Source organism: Centropristis striata, chromosome 13 (assembly GCF_030273125.1).
Source record: "Centropristis striata isolate RG_2023a ecotype Rhode Island chromosome 13, C.striata_1.0, whole genome shotgun sequence".
NCBI classification, from domain to species: Eukaryota; Metazoa; Chordata; class Actinopteri; order Perciformes; family Serranidae; genus Centropristis; species Centropristis striata.
In genome coordinates this window covers 31,739,068-31,763,134 of record NC_081529.1, presented here as the reverse complement: position 1 = coordinate 31,763,134, position 24,067 = coordinate 31,739,068, and the positions used below count along the sequence as shown (strand labels likewise).

The following is a 24,067-nucleotide window of genomic DNA, read 5'->3' as shown; positions in this document are numbered from 1 at the left end:
TACTCTGTCAAAGGTGTGCACACGGTAGCTCCTCCCATAATCTGCTGAACAGCACTGAAAGCTACATATGAGACTTTCTGGGAACAAAGTGTTCAGATTAATTTAAGAATTTATGGAGAAACATAAGATAAGCTGCCTTAAAAGTTTCAGGAATGTGTTGTCACCACCACACTCTGCAAAAAAAAAACCCATCAGCTGTCAGGAGTATTGCTCTTAATTTGTTGTTGTTTCTTGAGAAAATTGAGAGAAAAGAACATCATAAGGATCATTTTTCATCTTTCAAAATTAGTTTTAATCTCTGAACAAACAAAAACCTGTAAAGTATGAGATATCTAAATGTATATGGATCAAAGTTTATCCTTCGTCTGTGAAGTGATAAATAATTTATGGTCAAGCCACACACAAAAAACAGACACACACACACACACACACACCGATGTTAAACATTAACCAGAAACTAATTTTTGACCTCAGAGAACTGTGATATAAAACCTTTCAGTTGGACTGTGACCTAACTCACACTGAGTAAGCCTTCAGATTTAATCACTTACACTCTTTGCTGAACAGGTGTTTTGATTTGTCTCCACAGTGTGCAGGTAGCATTTGTGCATGGAAGAGTCAGTGATTAATGATAATGTACAGTAAGGTAAGTGTACCACTGTTAGACATAAGGACTTTTACAACCACATTTCGAACAGTGAGACTTTAATTATAATGTTGTACTTGGTTACAGTTATTATGTTACAGTTTACATCATTCAATAGCAAGAAGAGCACTCACAGTGTGCAGCATTTTACTGATGCATTTCTTTCTATCGTAATCTGAGTATTTTTAAAAATTAGAAAGTAAACAAGCTTTACAGGTAGTTATTTCAGTAATAACTGTATCACAATACAGCAAAATCATTTTAGTATTTATACATTACTGTTAACATTGATTTTCATAAAATTTACAAAATGAGCAAGAACACCATTTAGATCAAGATACGCCATATAGTATCAGGCAGAAATACAATCAATATGTACTATATTAATTGTTTAATTAGTGAACCAAATAGATCAGAAGTCAAGTCAGTAGTAGTAGTAGTTACATATTAACAAACACTAAAGTTAATCAATTTGAACATTAGCCTCTTATAATCCAGCTACTCTGCTGTGTTCAGGGGGAGGGTTAGGATTAGGCCGAAATAAACAAGTGTCATGCCCCAAAAAAGGGCATTTTTCTTCTGTGTTTTTGGTCCTGGTGCTGCGAACTAGTGATGGCCGGATGAAGCTCCATGAAGCCTTGAAGCTTTTCATCCAATAAGTTAAAAAAAAAAAGGTTCATTTCTTTTTCTTTTTTTTTAACAATCTGTTTATTGGATTTTACATTTTTATAAAACATACAAACAATACTGTTCCATACACCAGTAATTGCAAGTGAATACAACATACTACAGAACAGATACCAACCCCCCACCCCTCTCCCATAGGCACCTAGCCCCAAGAAATTGGCAAATGTAGTTGAAAAGTTAAGATAAACAAACAAAGGAAAAACAAAAAAAGATGGGTTGTGATAAAAGAATAGATAAAATGATAAAATAAATAACAATAATAAAAATAAGTAAATTAATAAACAAAACAAAAAAAGATCAATAAAATCAACAAGAAATAACAAATACCTAACTTATTATATATACATATACATATTTGATTTAAAAAAATTGTAGTAAAAAAACAGATAACAAAAAATAAGTAAATACAATTAAAGGGAAAACAAACAAACAAACAAACAACAAACAAACAAAGGCTCAGCTCATTTCAGTACTCAATTCACAGTCATCAGACATCTTGTGCTATTGACATAAGATAAAAAGGGATTCCAGGACTTCTCAAATGAGACAGCCTTACCAGTCAAAGTCTAATTTTCTCTAATTTAAGAAAATAAAGCACCTCCTTAACCCAGTGTGAATAGGTAGGTGGGACTGAGGATTTCCATTTTAAAAGTATCAACCTCCTGGCCAGCAGAGTAGTGAATGTTATCAGGTCCTTTTTAGCTGGGGAAAGAGTAAGTGGGAAAGGCCATACACCAAATAGGGCAGTTAAAGCATTTGGAGTCACATCCCTTCCAGTTACCTTGGATAAAGTACTAAAGATCTCAGACCAAAATCTAGTCAGAGAAGAACAGCTCCAAAACATGTGTGAATAATTAGCTGTGGCTGGTTGGCATCGATCACATATGGGAGACACTGTATCAAATATTTTTGCAAGCCGCGCTTTAGTGTAGTGAGCTCGATGGAGAATTCGACATTGCATAAAGCTGTGTCCAGCACAAATCGAAGACTTATGTACTCTCCGTAAAATCTCCTCCCAAACATCATTTGAAATCACCTCTCCAAGATCTGTCTCCCAAACTGTTTTAAGAACAGTAGAAGAGCCTTGACACAGGTTATATATATTTAAATAAATAGAAGAGATTTCCCCCTTTAATGAAGAGAAAGGCTTCAGAAATGTTTCAAAATCTGAAGACTTAGGAAGAGCAGGGAATTCTGGGAATGAGCTACGGATAAAATTTCACACCTGAAGATATCTAAAAAAATGACCTTTTGGAAGCAAAAATGTATCTTTCAATTGCTGAAAAGAGGCAAAAATAGAGTCAACATACAGGTCTCTAAAAGTTTTTATGCCCAGCCTAGCCCATATAGAGAAGGTGCTGTCCAATAATGATGGGGGAAAAATAGGATTAGCTGCAAGCGGAGCACCAATAGAAAGTGTTTGCAGGCCAAAATGACGTCTAAATTGAGACCAAATTTTAATACTGGAGGCCACTATCACATTGTTAGTATAACCAGAAGTGGAAAAAGACAGGGTGAGTACAATAAGGCTTTCAATGACACCGGATAAACAGAATTTGCTTCCAAGATCAACCATGATGGAGGGACCTCAATATCTCCATAATTAACCCAATAGTTCAAATTTCTAATGTTTGTTGCCCAATAATTGTAAAGGAAGTTTGGCAATACAATTCCACCCAGAGCCTTGGGCTTCTGTAAAACTTGTCGACGCATCCTAGGAGTTTTCTTGTTGCAAAGAAAATCAAAAATAAGACTATCTACTTTACAGAAGAATGAAAGAGGAAGAAAGATTGGAATGCATTGGAATAAATATAAAAAGCGTGGAAAAATGTTCCTTTTAATTGCATTGATTCTGGCAGCTATGGAAAGGCTTAATTGCGACCATCGCTCGAAATCTATTTTAATTTTTGTGAGCAGAGAGACAAAATTTTCCCTATAAAGATTAACCAACGTTTTGGCAACATATACTCCGAGATAGACAAAGCCAGAGTTCACAACTTTAAAAGGTACGTTTGGGAGTTGAAGTGAATTTTCATTTACTTTTCCATTAACAGTAAACATTTCGCTTTTGCCTAAATTAAGTTTATGTCCAGAGAATCTACTAAATTTGTCTAGAACTAAGAGGACTGCAGGAATAGAACGTGACAGATTAGACAAAAATAATAAAAGGTCATCAGCATACAGCGCCACCTTCAGCTCTACACCATTTCTGGTTATACCACAAATATCAGGATGAGACCGCAGAGCAATTGACAAAGGTTCCATCACAATGGCAAATAAGAGCGGACTTAAAGGGCAACCCTGCCTTGTAGATCGATGTAACTGAAAATATTCAGAATTTGTGCCATTTGTCCTGACCAATGCCTGAAGAGAAGCATATAATAACCTGACCCATGAAACAAATTTTTCCCCAAAACCAAATTTCCCCAAAATTAAAAAAAGATAATCCCACTCTACCCTGTCAAACGCCTTCTCTGCATCAAGTGCTATCAGAGCTTCTGGGAGAGCAGTTGGAGGGGAATTATAAACCACATTAAAAGTTTAAAAAAGGAATGTCTGTTGCGAATAAACCCAGTTTGATCCAAAGATATGATTGAAGGTAGGACAACTTCTAAGCGTCTGGCAAGCAACTTGGACAATAATTTGAAATCAGCATTCAGCAGACTAATGGGACGATAAGAACCGCATGAAAGTGGGCCTTTACCTTTCTTTAAAAGCAGAGAAATGCAAGCCTGGTTTAGGGTGTGGGGAAGAGTGCCTGACTTATAAGACTCAGTGAACATCTCTAATAGGTGCGGGGCCAGCTGTTTCCAAAATGTTTTATAAAACTCGGCTGGGAAGCCATCTGGACCGGGACTTTTACCACTTTGTAATGATTTAACTGCTGCCTCAAGTTCAATCAATGTGATAGGACGTTCAAGCTCCTCAGCCGCAACCCGATCCAAAGTGGGAGTGCTAAACCTATCAAAGAAAGAGATCACATCTGCAGAGGTATTATGACAATCCGATGAATATAGCAATTTATAGAATTCCATGAAAGTTTTATTAATATCAATCCGAGGAATTAACTGAGACGCAGAAATTTGACGTAGCCGATGGGCCAAGAGTTTGCTAGTCTTATCTCTCTGTTCATAAAATTTAGATCTTGACTGTAGTAAAAGTTCAGTAGTGTATTGTGACATAATAAGATCATATTCAGCTTGTCATCTCGTCATCAATGACGTCACTCGCCCTAAAAGAAACAAGCCTCGATACGCTTCATAAAAGACTTCCTGGATTTCTCGACACACGCTCCGAAGCCTCGGCACAGTCCGTCCCATCACTACTGCAAACGCTTTAGTGACTTCAATATCTCTCGTATGTGTTTGGTACAGGCACAAGCCAACCACTCACAAACTGACATTTACAATTGATATCCTCGAAGAGGAAAGCTTTCGGTTTTTCTGTCCTTTCAACTCTTTCAAAGATCGTCTTAGACGTATTGTTAGGATGCATTTCGCTGAACAGTGTACCAGGTGTGATGTCATACAGGTGGACCACAATGATCGGAGTCGCCTGGCACAAACAGTTGGATGTGCAAACACAGTTCTCTTTAAAAAGTAAGATCAACTGTATTTCTCCACAGCAGCCATCTTTAAGTTTGACAGCACAGCCTGTCTTGTCTGACTCTTTACAGTTTGCAGAGTGATAAACAGTGTGTCCGTGAGTGAAGCTGTCATAAGCTTCTACTGATTTGACAAGAACTGGTCGATGTAGGAGCTCTTCTATCGATTGTTTTGTGGATCCTGTGAGATCCAGATGGATTGATTTTCCAAGGGGTCTGTCAGAGACACTGCCATCTTTCTCTGGTGTGAGCTTGGCTAATAACTCACCAAAATCAGATTGTTTCTGAAACACTGAAGAACTGAAGTGTCTGGGTATGTGCTGCCATAAAAGAAACCTCTGGCAAATGTGTTGATGTTTAGGATTTATGCCCTTAAGAAGTGCCCTTAAAAATCCATTGTTTTCCTCAAAACTAAATGCTGATTTTGCCCAGAGAGGCCCCCAGTTCAGTACACTTTCAGTTAAGTGGATTAACTGGTGGCAGTTGAAAGACACATTTTCTTCACCATAAAGTACTTTCATGTCTTCTACAAAGCGCACCAAGGACTCATGGGCCAGCTGTAGGTCATGTTGGGATATCGATTCTTGCAGCAGAATGTGAATTCCAAACGACAAGTAAAAATAATGGTTCAGATATGTAGGCTGCAGGATACCAGGCAAAACACTAATGGCATAAAATAAAAGAAATGCTCGCCACTCTGATGCTGTCCAATATTCTCTACACTTTAGGGATCGAGGGGATCTGTGTTTTTTTTCAAACGGTGGCTTTAGACTTCGAAGACGTGAGTCCATTTGGGGAATCTGTTGGCCTACGTACCAAGGTTTCAGAGAGTTGACTGGGTCCAACCACAGAGACATGAGTTGTTTAGTAACACCACGTAGAACGGAGTGCATGTAGTCGGGTACAAATCCAAAAACTATGTCAAACACAGGAAGTATGGAAAGCAAGGAAGAGCCTTTTACTCCATTTTTTGGATTATCAGACCCTTCAGCCTGCATCGCATTATCCCTAAACATTTCATTTGACCTGGCTACTTGTTTCTGTTCATCATATGGATAGGACCTCATGTATCCACGGCCTTTTTCAACCATCATGCCAGGATGCAAACACCAGTCACAACCATATTTACCATTGAATTTGCGGCAATTCCGGAGGAGTGGCCTGGCTTCGGCATCAGAGGAGCAAACCAAGGAGAAGACTTTTGAGGAGTGAATTTTGCCATTGCTGTCGTTCCACTGAAAGGGATTTTGGGCTAAATCACGACATTCATCTATAAAAGGCTTCAGAAATGTGTTCATCTCAGGTTTTTTTGGTCCAAACCAAAGTCCTGCCACTATTACATTTTCCTTTCTTTGTGTGTAAGGAAGTTCGTTAATTGTAAACTGAAGGGGCCAAATTGACATGTCTGGGTCATAAATTGGTACGCCGTCACAGTTCCATACCAGTGTAAGGTCGTCTGCAGCCAATGTTCCTTGTTTAAGTAGGTTCTGGTACATTTTCCCATCCATCACATCTTTAATGTCATTCCCATGATTGACTGTTTTAGGTAACAACTCAGTGCCATAATTCTTAAGGAAATCTTTCAGAAGGTCTTTGAGCGATGCAAACAAAAAGAAGTGACCATTTTCAGAGCTGCTTTTTTTGTTGAACATTGTGCCACAGTGCAAACAAGAGGAACCATCAGGAGGTTCTCCCATGTACTTTTGACACTCATGGCAGTAGAACACACTCGAAAAGGTGGGAATCTTATCAGAGAGATATTTGGATGCAACAACCAGATTAGGGCACAGAAAATTCAGTAGAGCCATTAGGTCACCCACAGCGGCAGTAAGTTGGTGTCGCAAAATGAAGAGTATCACAGCAACTAGGTCTTTACCTGAGTTCCTGTTGGACATTGGCTCCTCACTCTGCAAAGACAAAACACATATGTATAATACAATGAGTGGAAGAAATGTGTTAACAGAAACATAAGACCCATCTTGATGGGATTAGCATTACATGGGAGGGGAATTAAATATTCTCTTCACTTCACATATTTAAGTTCAGCGGACAGCATTTTGATCATTGGGGGAATTATAGCATATGGTCCTTAATAGAAAAAGCCAAAATCTTCCACATGGATGCAGGGGAGAGCTGAAGGAGAGGCAAAGATTCTGCGTGAGAAAATTTGACTAAAAAATGATGCCCTTCTTGGAGTCAAATAAACTGCAGACTTTCACAGAGGAGAATGGGGTTCGTGTCCCGTGTAAAAATGTTACTTCACTTCCAGCATTTACGTACATTTAAGATTTTTTGCCCTAAACCTAGGTCAGTGGGGTTTTTTTGCCAGTTGCTGTTTTGTAAACAAGAGACAGGATTTTGAATTTGATGCGGGCTGCAACATCGATCCAGTGCAAAGAGATGGATAATGGAGTGACATGTGCTCTTTTGGGCCGGTTGAAGACCAGACGCACTGTCACATTCTTGATCGTCTGCAGAGGCTTGGTAGTGCATGCAGGAAGACCCGCCAATAGAGAGTTGCAATAGTCTAAACGTGATATCACAAGAGCCTGTATCAGAAGATGTCAGTTGTCCAAGTTCCGTGGAGAACTTGTGGGGACAAGTTGCGTGGATCTGAGTGGAATTTTATTTGGCTGATATAAGGCGGGACAGTCCGGGATGACCAGAAGCTCAGTCTTAGAGAGGTTGAGCTGAAGGTGGTGTTCTGTCATCTATGTAGCGATAGCAGCAGAAAGCAGAGATACGAGCTGAGACAGTGAAGTCGTTTGGTGGAAAGGACAGGAATAGCTGGGTATCATCGGCATAACAGTGATATGAGAAACCATGATTGCGGATGATTGCACCACATCAATATTAAATGATGTGAATTCCACCTCCAGTAATCCAGTGATAGTTGTCTGAACATCCATAGGTGTATATGGCAAACAGGAACGGCTTAGAGCTAATTTGGCATACCCATAACATTGTGAATATGCCAGAATATCAACAAATCTAACAATCAGGTTTCAAAAGACAATTCCATTATTTGCCTGTCCATAGTTTTCTTAAAATAAATATTCAGTACGAATTACAGTGTAATGTCTTACCATCTCAATGTCTGGACTGGTATCAGATGTTGAAGTAGACTCAAAGCCCCATGGAAACATAGTTGGGTCCTGCATATAAGAACATCTCATTAGAACGTGCAACCTGCAGTATATTAAAGTGAATTATAAAAATCCATCACAAAATTATGTTTAAGGACAAAGACAAAACATCTGACTGGTCTTTCACATTGACTTTGCACATGCTGAATGTTTCTTGTATCTGCTGAAGGCTTTGTCCTCAAGTCCTACGAGTTATGCTGAGCTTACACCAAAAGATTTCCCAGACTAAAAGCTGAAAGTCTTTAGTAAATCTAGGAGTTTTGCTGGAGTCACGGCGCTCCCGTCATCTCCATGGTTAAGTTTAAGGTAGTAATCTGCTCTGTTTAATATCAGTCTTTTCCTAGTCTTGGGTTTGGATCATATTAAACGTGTTTGATATTATCTCAAGTCTCAGTGACGTAACACAATCACCAACCAATAGATGAGCGGGGAAAGGTCCCCGGTTCCAGACCGGCCAGTAAAACCACTTCCACAGGAAAAAGGAACATCACAATAATGCCTCAATAAAAATATAGTGATGTCATATATTTAGATGTTTCTTAGTAAAGAGAACAGTAAGGAGACCCAGTTAAAATGTATACATAAATAAGTACTAAATAATTGATGATTAATGTATGATTAACTAAATGAAAGTTGATTGAGCTGATAAATATAATTATTCAATTAAACAAATAATAATTAAATAGGACATCAATGTATATCATGAATTCATTTCTAAATGTTCCTTTCCTCTATTCTTCCTCATATCTATTTTTACTGTAAAATAGTCAACTTTTCATGTCAGAAAAACAGAAACCCCTTTTTCAGCTTTGTGAGGGGCATTTTGTGGCGTCTTCTCTTCTTTTAGTTGTTGGCTCTATCCAAAGGTGACAACATGCACCTATAATTTCACCTTACAGACATTATAGTGGTGTTGATTTTTTTTTTATCCAACTGTGTGTAAGAAAAAAAAGTATTTATTCCTCACAAAATGTGAAAATATTCCTTAAATTTAGTGTCATTCTGTTCAGTTTGCATGTTGTGAACTAACCAGGTCAAGTCTCAGCTCGTCATTTGAATTTGTCTCCTCCTCAGTGTCCATCATTTCAGGAGAATCCGCATGCTTTCTTTGCAGGGCCTGTAGTGGTGATATAAATTTAATATGAATTTGTCCATCCGTATATAATCACAAATTTATGTATTAATCTGTTTCAGTATCCACAATTTGTTATCAACATTTTGTGTAGTCATTAGATTTTTCTGTTTTATCTCTTTTCTTCTGTCTCTGTAAGGTGTTTGCTTGTACTATGTGGCATTAGTGTGGTGTCTGGCTGACCAAAATATCAGAATTTGATTTTTTTTTCTTCTTATGAGCGACAGCTGCTGCTGCTGTTATTCCATTTAACAAAAGTAAGAAAAACAAAGGATCTTAAACAGACAAATTCAGATGCACGAGGTGATAATTATGTAAGATAATTAATTTTTGATTTCATATAGTCAGAAACGTATGCTTGTGTCAGTGTTTTAACAACATACAGTAACACATCACCTGTAAATATTCTCTGAGCTTCTTTCGGAATTTCACTCTTGGTCCAATTTTAGGAATCAGATTGTTCAAGTTGCACGATTTCTCGAGACTTACGAAAGTTTCCTTGTCAATGCCTTCATCTAAAATTAAAAGAAACATAAAATTGACATTTGCTTTGGTTTCATATAAACAATCACATACAGTATAGAAAAAACTGATGTAATGTCAATATTCAGGATGTGCCCAACAATGTAGATCTGTAACGAAGTATTTTACCTTCAAATCTCTGAATCAACTCACTGAGATCCCATTCAGTTAATTTATCCCGGACAAAATCACATGTCTCCATTGAATTCCACTGCAAAAGTGGAAATTGAACACATTTTTTTTTTAATCAAAAACCAACCAAAAAAAAGGTTTGTTGAACCCATAACTGAAGGGTATTTTACATTATATGTGCTATGTAAAACAATGTTTATCAAACACTGAGGGGTTGCTGATACTGCAGTTTTATTTTGTTTGACTTTTTAAAGCCTTTTTTAATGGACTGCAACTGATCTGCGGAAACAATAAAAAATGTTAAATTCCATAATTTTATTCATCTTAATTTGGCCTGAAACTGTAATCTCTGTTTTTCCAGCAACATATATTTAATTGGCTGTGGAAGCTGAAAAAACAGAAATGATCAAATCTTTGAAAGCTGATACAAGGATCTTTTTCTGCAAAAGTAGATTCAATTGTTGAGTAATATGGAAACAATAAGTTTTTTTATTGATTTGAATGGTTTATTGCCATTTCTGTGCTGCATGTCCTTCTTTGTACATTTCTTTGCAAGATGACTTCATCCAACACCTAGAAAGATGTTTAAGCTCCTGTAACATTGAAAAATTGCGTTGTTCTTTTAACCTTACCTGTAAGTATTCTTTGAGTCTCTTCTTGAATTTCACTCTTGGTCCAATTTTAGGAATTAAAACACTGATGCTGTCTGAATCTCCAAGACTTAGAAAAGTCTCCTTGTCAATGCTTTCATCTGAAATGGAAAAACAAATCCTGATTGACTGAATATGCACATTTAACATTGAGTGAATAAAGGTGCAGAGATCAGAAACTGACTTCTAAAATAGTTATGTTAGATTCCTCATAGTTTAGCTTCAGTGTCATAATAGTTAATAATTAATGCAGAATGTACAGTACCTTCAAATCTCTGTATGAACTCACTGAAGCCCCACTCAGTTAATTTGTCTCTGACAAAGTCTGGTGTCTCCATGGCAACCCACTGTAAAAATGGGTTGAAAGTGGTTGGTGGTTGGTTGATATTGAAAGTTTTATTATACACTCAACATCACTGCCTTACATTGTCCAATTGAATTCTGAGGTTTTTGATCAGAGGTCAGTTTTTTAAAATAAAATGTAAAGTAAGAGGGCATTTTATTCTAATATTCCACTGTGAAAAGTCCTGTAAGTTTGTGTAAAGATACCTGAGGTCCACTAGAATGTATTAGACGTGGAATTATTGATTGGAAACAGACCGTTTAATTTAGATTATTTTTTAATATGTCATATTTTACTGTACAGTCTATATCCAGGGGCAACTTATTAGGAATTTCCACAGTGAAAAGTCCTGTAAGCTTGTGAGAAGACACACCGAGGTCCTGTTTGAAGTGGAATTAGTGATTGGAAACAATTTAATTTTAATCAATTTTTAATTTTGATGTTATATTTTTCTGTACAATAAATATCCAAGGGCATTTTATCCTGATATTCCACAGTGAAAAGTCCTGTAAGTTTGTGAAAAGATAACTTAGGTCCACTAGAATGTATTAGAAGTGGAATTAGGCTATTGATTGGAAACAGACCGTTTAATTTTGATTAATTTGTAATATAATGTCATATTTTAATGTACAGTCTATATCCAAAGGCGATTTGTTAATTAAAAAAAAACACAGTGAATAGTTATGTGAATATCATGCAATGATTTCCATATTTATCTGGTATTTGGGCCTGGTTGTGTAATACTTTATTCTGAAAACTGATAACCTCACGTCGACACAAGAAATACGTTTTTGGCGCAACACAATTTGATTATTTCACGTGGTGCGTTCATGTAAAGTTAATAACCTACTTTATCTCCTCTCTGCAGGTAAGAGTTTTATACTGAAAAAAGTGAGAAAGAATGACAGTAAAGTGCTGATTTGACTACAGAGAAGCGAAGGACGGCTCACTTGGCCGCAGTTCTAGTTTATAGTTGTACAGTGGGCGGAAATAACACATTTCTACTACATAAGAAAAACCATTTGGTTTTTGCCTTAAATTGCATGTTTTCAGCATTAAAAACAGCCTAACTTTGCAGCGTTATTTCGACAACTTCCCGACACGATATCCTGGTGTTTAAAATGCCTTATATCAAACATTTATTGAATTAATGGCACTAATATTTATACTGTTTTCTAATAAAAGTGTACTTACATTTGTTCTCCAAGCTTGTAGTGGAAATGTTGTAGACTTGCACTCCCTGTGCTCTCTGTCGACCAGGTCCGGGTACTATAGTATAATTCCTTTTTCTGTCCAAACGAAAATACGAAAAAAGGAAAACTGTGCCCCCTTTTCCTTTTTTTCGTTTTAAACCAAAAACGAAAAAACGGATTTTGCTATCAGCATCAAAAAACGAAATAACCAAACAACCTAAATGAAATAACGGCCGTTATTTGTTTTTTGCAAATTCATTTTTCCTTTTTTCGTTTCTCATTTATTGATATGACGTCGGACACATCGGAAGCGGAAAAATAAAAGTCCCGTCAAAATAAAAGTCCCGTATTAATAAGTACTTATTATCAAGCATAAAAAGGATTAAAAAAACGTATAATCGTACACTAGTATAAGCTACTGTTCTCTGAACCATGCATGGTTCACATTTATTAACATAATTATTATTGATCATTAATTATAATTATAACTAATGCCAGGCCTAACGCCATAAATGAAAGCTATCGCTATGAAAGAGGTTTTTTTTTTCAAGATAAATGAAGTAGGACATTAAAAGATTCCCTTTGATTAGATAGGCTATAGCACACTCAGAACATTGTCATATCATTTAATTACAGCCATAGGCGGCGGGTGAGCCTGACGTTTGGGAGCCTATCTGACCACATGTTATACAGCCCGGTCGCCGGTGCTGATCGCTTCTGAAGTACTTTTATGTTGTTTATCTTATCACCATGGCAACGCGTTGTCACCGGCAACTTGTCAGCATAGTGACGAACGGGCAGCAGCTGCAGCGACAACCTCACACACATTATAAACATAATTATTATAGGAGCTCAGTCTTATACTGAGTTACTGAGGTATTTGGGTCCCGGAATAACTTGGTTGACACGCCTCGCCTTGACCGATGCTCTTCTACCGTATTGAATAAATGTTCACGCTGTTGCCCATCATAGTCCATTTATTGCCGTGCAATGTAAACAAAGAAAAAACATACAAACAAATACCGGCATGATGCATTACACTGCTAAAGCGCTACAGCGGCGCAGCGGCGTAGCGGCGGTCAAAAAACCGTTTGCCCTTCCGGGTCAAACCCTCCACAAAGAGTGAACAATCACACCTATATACACCTGAGCTCCCCAGGTAACAGCATAGCGACCCCACATATACATTGAGTGAATTACACCACACATAAACACTCAACCAAACACATTCAGCTCCTACACACCGGCCCCTAATTGTTAATGACAGACCGACATAACAATTCAAAATACAACATGAAAGGAGCAACATGTGTTAATACAGTTACATTAAGGTACAGTACAGACCAATCTACACTCCATGTACCAAACAGAGTTTTGTCACCGGCCTTTCAATAATGTTGGCCTTTGTCTGTAACCTCACAGAACGCACAAGCCCTTGTTTATCTGGAAAACCTTCCAGAACTCTGCCAAGTGGCCATGAACCACGTGGAGCTGAAGAATCCATGATCACCACGATATCTCCAGCTGTCAAACTCCTCTTCCTCTCATTCCACTTTTGCCTCTCCTGGAGCAAGGGCAAATACTCCCGAATCCATCTCTTCCAGAAAAGGTCCGAGAGATACTGTACTTGTCTCCAGCGCCTTCTCACGTACAGATCATGATGTTCAAACACTCCAGGTGGCAAAGCTGGTTTCCCTCTTAAGAGAAGAAGATGATTAGGCGTGAGAGGTTCCAAGTCATTAGCATCCTCTGAGAGCTTGGTGATTGGACGGTCGTTCAAAATGGCCTCCACTTCACAGAACACTGTATGAAGTCCATCATCGTCTAACTTCTGCTGATGCAGAACAGAACTGAGTACTCTTCTCACCAGGCGGATCATCCGTTCCCACACACCACCATGGTGTGAGCCTGCTGGCGGATTAAAGTTCCACTGAATTCCAACCTGTGACAGAGCTCCTTGAATCCTGTCCTGATTCAAAGCAGTAAGCGCCTCCTTCAGCTCTCTGTCTGCTCCAATGAAGTTAGTGCCATTGTCTGATGTGAGACTTGTCACCTGCCCTCTTCTGCTGATAAAACGCCGCAGAGCATTGATGCATGCGTCCGTGTCCAATGAAACAGCCACCTCCAGATGGACTGCCCTGCTCGCCATACAGGTAAAGATAGCGCCATATCGCTTACAAGTTGATCTTCCTCTCCTCACCTCCACTGGACCAAAATAATCCACTCCTGTGTTGGTAAATGGTGGAAGATCAGGAAGGATTCTCACCTTTGGCAGGTTGGCCATTTTTTGTTCCACTGCTCTTCCATTGTAGCGTCTACAGAAGCTGCATTCACCAACAATTTTTCTGACAGCTGCATTGCCGTTGGTTATCCAAAACCTCCTCCTCACCTTAGACAGCGTGTGAGTCCGTCCACCATGCCCCAGATTCTGATGCACATGTCTGAGAATGAGCGTGGAAATGTGCTGGTCTTTGGAAAGAATAAGCGGATGCTTGGCTTCCTCTGGCATTGCTCCTCTGCTCAATCTTCCCCCAACTCTCAGGAATCCATCCTCCAAACATGGATCCAGCCTGTATATGGGACTCTGTCGACTCACTGCCTCTTTCCCAGATGACAAAGCAGACATCTCTTCACCAAACCTCTGTCGCTGACAATAGCGAATTATGGCACCCTCTGCTCCCAGCAACTCATCCAGCTTCAGACTGCCACTTATGGACGTTGATGTAACTCCCTTTCTTTCCGTCTGCAACAAACTGCCCTGACTTCCTTTCTCCAGACAATTAGACACAGAAGCTTCTAATTGTTTCCTCTTGCGACTCTGTGCCAACAACATGACCTTTAACCTCAGGATCCAGGCAACAGCTGTCTTTAGTCTCCTCCAGTCAGAAAAGTAGGCGATGAGCTGGTTCGTAGGACTAGAAACATCACACACACTGATGGTATTCACCGTCACCTCCTTTCTGACCTCTTGGTCATCAGAGTCCACTGAGACGTCCAACACAGTTCTAGGCCAGTCCTCCTCATGCTTCCAAAGAAAAGAAGGCCCTTCCAGCCACCTGCGGTTGTTCAGAAAATCAGAGACCTTCATTCCCCTCGATGCATCGTCGGCTGGATTATCCTTGGAACCTACATGCCTCCATTGTGAGGGTTTAGATGTTTCTCTGATGGTCGAGATTCTGTTGGCCACGAACGTGTGAAATCGTCTGTCCTCGTTGTTAAGGTACTTCAAAACTGAAGTGCTGTCAGTCCAAAAGACTGAATCCTTCACCTGGACATTCAGCTCTGCCTTTAACAACAAGTCCACTCTAACTGCGAGGACAGCTGCCGTCAACTCCAGTCGGGGAATAGTCACAGCCTTCAGTGGTGTCACCCTGGCTTTGCCGAGCAGAAAGGTGACCTGGATGTTATTTTCCTGATTTAACATACGGATGTATGTTACAGTTCCGTATCCTCCTTCACTGGCATCAGCAAAGTGATGTAACTGGGCATGCTTGATCTCTCCAAACCCCACTGGCTTGATGCACCTTCCCACACTGAATGCAGACAGCTGCTTCAAGTCCTCCAGCCACCCTTTCCAACGAGGTAAGATGTCCCTGGGCAGATCATCATCCCAGCCACAGCCTCTCCTACAGAGCTCCTGCTGCATCATCTTGGCAGGCAATGTGACTGGTGCCAGAAAACCCAACGGATCGTACACCGAGCTGGTAACTGACAGCATACCACGTCTGGTGAGAGACTGTTGTTTCATCTCCATCTTAAACCTGAAAGAGTCAGTCTCCACACACCACTGTAGACCCAAAGCCCTTTCCAGCGGCAGAATATCTTGGTCCAAATCCAACTCCTTCAGGTCCTTGGCCCTTTGCTCCTCTTTGATGGCCTGCAACACAATACGACTGTTGCTTATCCACTTTTCCAAAATGAAGCTCCCCTTCTGACACAGAGCAGTAAGATCTTTTATCATTTGGATAGCTTCTTCTTCAGTGGCTGCACTCTTTAAGCAGTCGTCTACATAGAAATTTTGCTTAACAGACAGAACCACATCGTCCACAAACTCAGACTGGTTGTCATCTGCAGTTTTCCTAAGTGCATAGCTTGCACAGCTAGGAGATGACACAGCGCCAAACAGGTGTACAGTCATCCGATACTCCCTGAGGTCCTGAGTGATGTCACCATCTGGCCACCAAAGAAAGCGGAGAAAATCTCTATCCTCCTCAGCAACCTTCACTTGATGGAACATGGCTTGAATGTCGCCCATGAATGCCACCACTTCATTCCTGAAACGAAGAAGAACTCCAAGCAAAGAGCTGGTGAGGTTGGGACCTGGCAACAACTCGCTGTTCAAAGATGCTCCTTGAAATGTGGCTCCACAGTCGAACACTACACGGAGAGATCCTTTCCTTGGATGATGGACACCATGGTGAGGGATATACCACACCTTCCCCCTTTCACCATGCAGCTGTTCCTGAGGCACTTGCTCTGCGTAGTTCTTACTGACGAGTGTGTTCATGTACCCACTGTACTCCTGGTGCAAGTGTTTGTTGTTCAGAAATTTTCTCCTCAAACCCTGGATCCTTTGCTTAGCCACTGCAAAGTTGTTAGGTAGACAAATCTCCTTGTTCTTATAGGGCAATTTCAAACAGTACCTTCCCTCCTGAAGTACTGCTGAGTGCTCCATGATTTCCAGGAACTTGAGATCTTCTCTGGACATTTCATTCTCCTTTGTGGTTTTCTCATTAAACTCATGATTATACTGCTTGACCAGCAATTCTTCGAGCTTACACACAGAGATCCTGTTCACCATTGCCAAGGGCAGCTCCTCTTCTGAAGCAACACTGTTTCCATTCAGTGGTCCATTAACAACCCACCCAAGCACTGTCTTAATAGCATATGGGCCATTCCCGCTACTGTTAATGACCTCCCAGGGCTCTAATATCCTGGGAGCGTTGGTTCCAATTAACAGGTCGACATTTGCTTTTATGTTTGGGATGTTCACCTTGGATAAATATGGCCATTTTGCCAGTTCCTCAGCTGTTACCATGTTATTAACATCAACTGGCATTTTTGTCTGTGTGAGAACCTCTGGGAGAACATGAAAGTCATTGCTGTCCAGATTGGATACCTCCAAACCAGTCAATGAGTACGCCGGAACCACTGTTTTTTGCCCCATCGTGCTCAACAGGAAGCTGGTTTTTCTCCCTGGGACATTCAGCTTTCGCATAAGATATTCTGAGCAGAATGTGGCTGAACTTCCCGGGTCCAAAAAGGCATAGGTTTCTATGATGCGATTTCCCTTTGCACCTTTAACCTTCACAGGCAGGATAGATAACACACACCGGTCCTGACCGGCCCCTGTGTGTCCACATGTTTTGAATGAAGTTGGCTGGTGAGATGTTTCAGACTGTTCCAGAGCTGGTTGCCTTTTAATATGAAGCACAGTGGGGTGGGTTTGACTACAAATTTTACATGTCAAGCGGCTTTCACACTCACGGCTCATGTGTCCTACACATAAGCATGCAAAACAAACCCCCTTTCCCCTCAGAAACAAGATTTTTTCTTTGTGCTTCTTTCCCTGGAACTGTTTGCAGTCCTCCAAAGAGTGGTCACGAGCACAGCAAAGGCATTCGGCCTTTTTTGCTTCTCTTGGGTCTGATGTAAACTCTTTAATTTTCCCAGGCACTTCCATAGATGTTACAGTGGTAGCCACAACATTTCCTTTCATTTTGTTTCTAGGTTGCGCTTTGAACCAAGAGACAGTCTTTATTCCAGCAACACCAGATGACTCCTGTATCTCACCAAACAAAGGGTCAGAAAGAATGCTGACACGACGCTCGATAAATGTGACCAGATTAATGAAGCAAGCTGGCTGACTGGTTGTCTCCATTATGTCATGAGCTATGGTCCTCCACTGCTCCCTCATTCTGAATGGCAACTTGGACACAATGGCTCTTATATTTACTGGCATATCCAGTTCCTGCATGTACTGAAGCTCTTCCATTACATTGCAGCATCCACGCAGGAATAAGGAATAGGCTTGCAGTGTTTTCACGTCCTCAGATTTTATTGTCTGCCAAGCCAGAGCCTTTTCCATGTAAGCACTTGCGATTTTGTACTGATTTCCAAAATGTTTCTGGAGGAGTTCCTTTGCCACTGCGTAGCCACGCTCAGGGGCCATGTGCTGGCAGCTACGCACCAATTCACGTGGCTGTCCTCTTGTAAACTGTTCCAGATAGTACAAACAGTCTGCTTTTCCTGCCTTTTCCTCCACTCCTTGCTCAAAGGCTTTAATGAATGCCCTGTACTGGAGAGGGTCCCCTTCAAATGTGGGAATATCTCGTGGGGGCAGTGACATCATATGCTGCTGCTGTACCAGAGCTGCTGTTATTTCATTTTGCCTCTGCATGATGGTAAGTATGTCAGGTGGACTTTGACTGACGTATGGATAGTGTGTAGGTTGAGCAGTTGTTGTTGACTGATGTTGAAAATTCAGTGTTGTTCCAGATGTATTTACTTGTTGCTGTTCATTTTGGCTGAACTGATGCACTGAAGCAGCTTGAATCCATTGCTCAGTTTCCTTGGGTCGCACATCCTTTGGTAGAGTTTTGTTGGGTGGAAGTGACCATTTTGTTGATTCATTTTGTTGTGTTGATTTCCATGTCTCAGGGTTGTACTCCTTTGCCATAGGGTTTAATGTGTTGACAGCTTTTTCCAGATTTTTCCTTTTCTCCTTTTCCAGATAGGAATTCATGCCATTGGATGATTGAGAAGAACTTCTCCGCTCTGAAGCATTTAATACAGCTAGCTTAGCAGTGGAAGCAGCAATTTCAGCTTCCAAATCCAGCTGCTCTCTTCTCCTTCTCAGCTGCTGTTCCTGTTCCTCCAAAGCATGCCTTTCCTTTAAAGCTGCAGCACGAGCAACAAGTGCTGCCTTTTCTGCCTCAGCCTTCATGGCTGCACAGGATGCAGTACTTGATTTTGCACTGTTATGGCTCCTATGGCTTGAGCGTTTACTAACATTTGAAATGCTGTCATTAGGATTAATGTCATCCACCACATAACCCTTTTCATTACCTTCATCACATGAAACCCACATTTTTGTGTCAGCAATACACTCATTAATTGGCAACATTTTGGCCTTAAACCATATTTCATGTTTTTCTTTTTCCTCACATGGCAAAAGACCCAACAAATGATTATGCATATTTTTTACTTCATAACAAACTTCAAACAATTCCTCAAGAGCATTTTGCACCTCAGTTTTATCATTGTTTAACATCAAACCTTGTATTGATTTTCTTATGCTGGCTGCTTTATTTAACTTAGCTTTTCTACCAGATTGCAACCTGTCTAATTCATTGGCAAGAGCCTTTGCAGTGAGTTTAACCACTCGTTTTTCAGTTTGTGTTTTAACACTACCAGCCACACTACTGGATTTATTAACAGTCTGCACATGAGTCCCGGCAGTTTTAATTATGTCCGACGCAGCGTCGCGCTTCTCCATAATGAATAGTCAGCTGATAACCAGTTCACAGCGAAACAAAAGAACCGACGCAAAGTTTATTGTCCCCCCGGCTTCGCCGACCAATGCATTGGATTTATGTCCGGCTATGTGTGCACACAATTTAAATGGCCATTCACCGGTGTAGCGCTACACATACCTCCGACCGTGCGTTGGGCGCCGTGAGATGATCCGGTGCTCCGGTGGCTCCGATGCTCCACGGCTGGCTCAGCCTCAGTCCCGTAACTCCGCCGGCGTCCCGACACCCACGTCCAAACGCTCTCCAAACCTCCTCGCAGTTCCAAACCGCTTCCAGCAGCTCCACTCGTCTTTGCGCTCACCTCCGGTCCGTACCAAACGTGCCGGTGTCCAAACGAAGTTCCAACTGGTGCGGGTTTTTTGACTAATATTATAGGAGCTCAGTCTTATACTGAGTTACTGAGGTATTTGGGTCCCGGAATAACTTGGTTGACACGCCTCGCCTTGACCGATGCTCTTCTACCGTATTGAATAAATGTTCACGCTGTTGCCCATCATAGTCCATTTATTGCCGTGCAATGTAAACAAAGAAAAAACATACAAACAAATACCGGCATGATGCATTACACTGCTAAAGCGCTACAGCGGCGCAGCGGCGTAGCGGCGGTCAAAAAACCGTTTGCCCTTCCGGGTCAAACCCTCCACAAAGAGTGAACAATCACACCTATATACACCTGAGCTCCCCAGGTAACAGCATAGCGACCCCACATATACATTGAGTGAATTACACCACACATAAACACTCAACCAAACACATTCAGCTCCTACAATAATAATTATTGAAAATGAGAATTTGTGAAGTTATCGCTTCAGTGCTGATGTTTAGCCACAGGGTGGCGCAGTTATCACATGAAGAGTAGATCTGAAGAGGCTCAACCAGGCTCTGTGTTCATGTTCCGGCTCAACAAAACCTTTAGCCCCGGTTAGAGTTGACTGGTGTTATTTTCCGGTTATTGTCCGGCTCTGAGCTTTGTGCTCTGTGCGCGTTCTCATCAAAGGAGCTGCGATCGCGAGCAAGCTTCCCCCATATTCCAGGGATTTATTATGACGCAGCTCCTGCGTTGCCATGGTGATAAGATAAACAAAGTAAAAGTACCTTACTTCAGAAGCGATCAGCACCGGCGACCGGGCTGTATAACATGTGGTCAGATAGGCTTCCCAAACGTCAGGCTCACCCGCCGCCTATGGCTGTAATTAAATGATATGACAACGTTTTGAGTGTGCTATAGCCTATCTAATCAAAGGGAATCTTTTAATGTCCTACTTCATTAATCTTGAAAAAAAAAAAAAACTCTTTCATAGCGATAGCTTTCATTTTTGGCGTTAGGCCTGGCATTAGTTATAATTATAATTAATAATCAATAATTATGTTAATAAATGTGAACCATGCATGGTTCAGAGAACAGTAGCCTATACTAGTGTATGATGATACTTTATTTTAATTTTTTATGCTCGATAATAAGTACTTATTAATACGGGACTTTTATTTTGACGGGACTTTTATTTTTCTGCTTCCGATGTGTCCGACGTCATATCAATAAATGAGAAACGAAAAAAGAAAAAATGAATTTGCAAAAAACAAATAACGGCCGTTATTTCATTTAGGTTGTTTGGTTATTTCGTTTTTTGATGCTGATAGCAAAATCCGTTTTTTCGTTTTTGGTTTAAAACGAAAAAAGGAAAAGGGGGCACTGTTTTCCTTTTTTCGTATTTTCGTTTGGACAGAAAAAGGAATTATACTATGATACCCGGACCTAAAATGCCTTATATCAAACATTTATTGAATTAATGGCACTAATATTTATACTGTTTTCTAATAAAAGTGTACTTACATTTGTTCTCCAAGCTTGTAGTGGAAATGTTGTAGACTTGCACTCCCTGTGCTCTCTGTCTTCCTGGTCCGGGTACTATAGTATATTCCTTTTTCTGTCCAAACGAAAATACGAAAAAAGGAAAACAGTGCCCCCTTTTCCTTTTTTTCGTTTTAAACCAAAAACGAAAAAACGGATTTTGCTATCAGCATCAAAAAACGAAATAACCAAACAACCTAAATGAAATAACGGCCGTTATTTGTTTTTTGCAAATTCATTTTTCCTTTTTTCGCTTCTCATTTATTGATATGACGTCGGACACATCGGAAGTCCCGTCAAAATAAAAGTCCCGTATTAATAAGTACTTATTATCAAGCATAAAAAGGATTAAAAAAACGTATAATCGTACACTAGTATAAGCTACTGTTCTCTGAACCATGCATGGTTCACATTTATTAACATAATTATTATTGATCATTAATTATAATTATAACTAATGCCAGGCCTAACGCCATAAATGAAAGCTATCGCTATGAAAGAGGTTTTTTTTTTCAAGATAAATGAAGTAGGACATTAAAAGATTCCCTTTGATTAGATAGGCTATAGCACACTCAGAACATTGTCATATCATTTAATTACAGCCATAGGCGGCGGGTGAGCCTGACGTTTGGGAGCCTATCTGACCACATGTTATACAGCCCGGTCGCCGGTGCTGATCGCTTCTGAAGTACTTTTATGTTGTTTATCTTATCACCATGGCAACGCGTTGTCACCGGCAACTTGTCAGCATAGTGACGAACGGGCAGCAGCTGCAGCGACAACCTCACACACATTATAAACATAATAATTATTGAAAATGAGAATTTGTGAAGTTATCGCTTCAGTGCTGATGTTTAGCCACAGGGTGGCGCAGTTATTACATGAAGAGTAGATCTGAAGAGGCTCAACCAGGCTCTGTGTTCATGTTCCGGCTCAACAAAACCTTTAGCCCCGGTTAGAGTTAACTGGTGTTATTTTCCGGTTATTGTCCGGCTCTGAGCTTTGTGCTCTGTGCGCGTTCTCATCAAAGGAGCTGCGATCGCGAGCAAGCTTCCCCCATATTCCAGGGATTTATTATGACGCAGCTCCTGCGTTGCCATGGTGATGAGATAAACAAAGTAAAAGTACCTTACTTCAGAAGCGATCAGCACCGGCGACCGGGCTGTATAACATGTGGTCAGATAGGCTTCCCAAACGTCAGGCTCACCCGCCGCCTATGGCTGTAATTAAATGATATGACAACGTTCTGAGTGTGCTATAGCCTATCTAATCAAAGGGAATCTTTTAATGTCCTACTTCATTTATCTTGAAAAAAAAAAAAATTCTTTCATAGCGATAGCTTTCATTTATAGCGTTAGGCCTGGCATTAGTTATAATTATAATTAATAATCAATAATTATGTTAATAAATGTGAACCATACATGGTTCAGATAACAGTAGCCTATACTAGTGTATGATGATACTTTATTTTAATTTTTTATGCTCGATAATAAGTACTTATTAATACGGGACTTTTATTTTGACGGGACTTTTATTTTTCTGCTTCCGATGTGTCCGACGTCATATCAATAAATGAGAAACGAAAAAAGAAAAAATGAATTTGCAAAAAACAAATAACGGCCGTTATTTCATTTAGGTTGTTTGGTTATTTGGTTTTTTTTATGCTGATAGCAAAATCCGTTTTTTCGTTTTTGGTTTAAAACGAAAAAAGGAAAAGGGGGCACTGTTTTCCTTTTTTCGTATTTTCGTTTGGACAGAAAAAGGAATTATACTATGATACCCGGACCCGGTCGGTGCTGTCAGGGGACAAAACTACATCTATGTATCAGGCTGTCTGTGAGAAAGCTTGTTGAGTTCTGTGTTGTTTTACTAGTATTCATAACAGCAATCAAGTTTCAATGTAGAAATCAACGTTTAATACAAAATGTGTGTGTTGCATGTGGTGCTTGTAAATGTAGCAATCGCAAATTAAATCAGGAAAATAAATCAGGAAGTTCTTAGTTTCCTTGTTGTTTTCCAGCAGAGCTGTTTGTGTGTTTAATTTGTTCTGATGGTGTGTAGACGTCACTTGCTGCTGCTGCTGCTTGGTACAAACATACAAACCAATAAAACAGTCATACAAAAAGAATGCAAATCAGAACCTGATGTCAGGGCATACAAGATCAGCCACTTGATGAACACAGGGTGTTTTGCTGCAACATCATTTTTGTGGTTTCCTAATGTCATTATTGTCTTACTGTTAAATTTAGTCTCTCACTCATATATCCAGTTGAGAATGCATTGATGTCATTGCACTTACATCAGCGGGGAACCACTGCTTTAATTATTAATATCACATTTTATGAGCTTATATCTGAAAAGTAACTAGTACCTGCAGCAGTCAGATAAATGTTTTGAAGTAAGAAGTCCAAAAATTCCCAACTGAAATCTAGTGAAGTAAAAATGGGATTAGTTTAATAAGGAAATGTAAGAACCTTAAAACTGTACTCAAGTACTGTACTGGAGTAAAAAAAAAAATATATATATATATATATATATATTGACATCTATAATTAAATCAAAGACATCTGTAAATCACTTTTGACTTATCAAAATGTCATTTTGCAATGTTTTAACATTATATTTGTC

At 39.9% G+C, this 24,067-nt stretch overlaps 1 protein-coding gene across 5 annotated transcripts; it reads right to left on the bottom strand.

Moving 5' to 3' along the window:
* Positions 1-630: 630 nt before the first annotated feature.
* LOC131982778 (uncharacterized) lies at positions 631-21,540 on the bottom strand. 5 transcript variants are annotated; one of them, XM_059347380.1, is made up of 9 exons: positions 12,057-12,176; positions 10,785-10,866; positions 10,502-10,620; positions 9,867-9,948; positions 9,612-9,730; positions 9,114-9,200; positions 8,024-8,092; positions 6,814-6,844; positions 631-4,316 (listed from the first exon to the last, which is right to left on the bottom strand). In XM_059347380.1, exons 2-9 carry the CDS (start codon positions 10,855-10,857, stop codon positions 3,823-3,825), a joined length of 1,074 nt encoding a protein of 357 aa, XP_059203363.1. In that variant the 5' UTR covers positions 10,858-10,866; positions 12,057-12,176; the 3' UTR covers positions 631-3,822. The 5 variants fall into 5 exon arrangements, with proteins under 5 accessions (XP_059203363.1, XP_059203359.1, XP_059203358.1 ...); XM_059347376.1 differs by lacking the exon at positions 12,057-12,176 and adding an exon at positions 21,422-21,540 and having other exon boundaries at positions 4,186-6,844; XM_059347375.1 differs by having other exon boundaries at positions 4,186-6,844.
* Between the last annotated feature and the right edge of the window lie 2,527 nt (positions 21,541-24,067).

Bases quoted from the DNA above. Each gene is read 5' to 3' on its own strand.
- LOC131982778 (XM_059347376.1), bottom strand. From the start codon at position 10,857: ATGGAGACACCAGACTTTGTCAGAGACAAATTAACTGAGTGGGGCTTC. The intron at 9,949-10,501 runs GTAAGGTTAAAA...CCACTTTTGCAG, and splicing joins GACTCAAAGAATACTTACAG to TGGAATTCAATGGAGACATG. The intron at 6,845-8,023 runs GTAAGACATTAC...TTGTCTTTGCAG, and splicing joins CCAGTCCAGACATTGAGATG to AGTGAGGAGCCAATGTCCAA.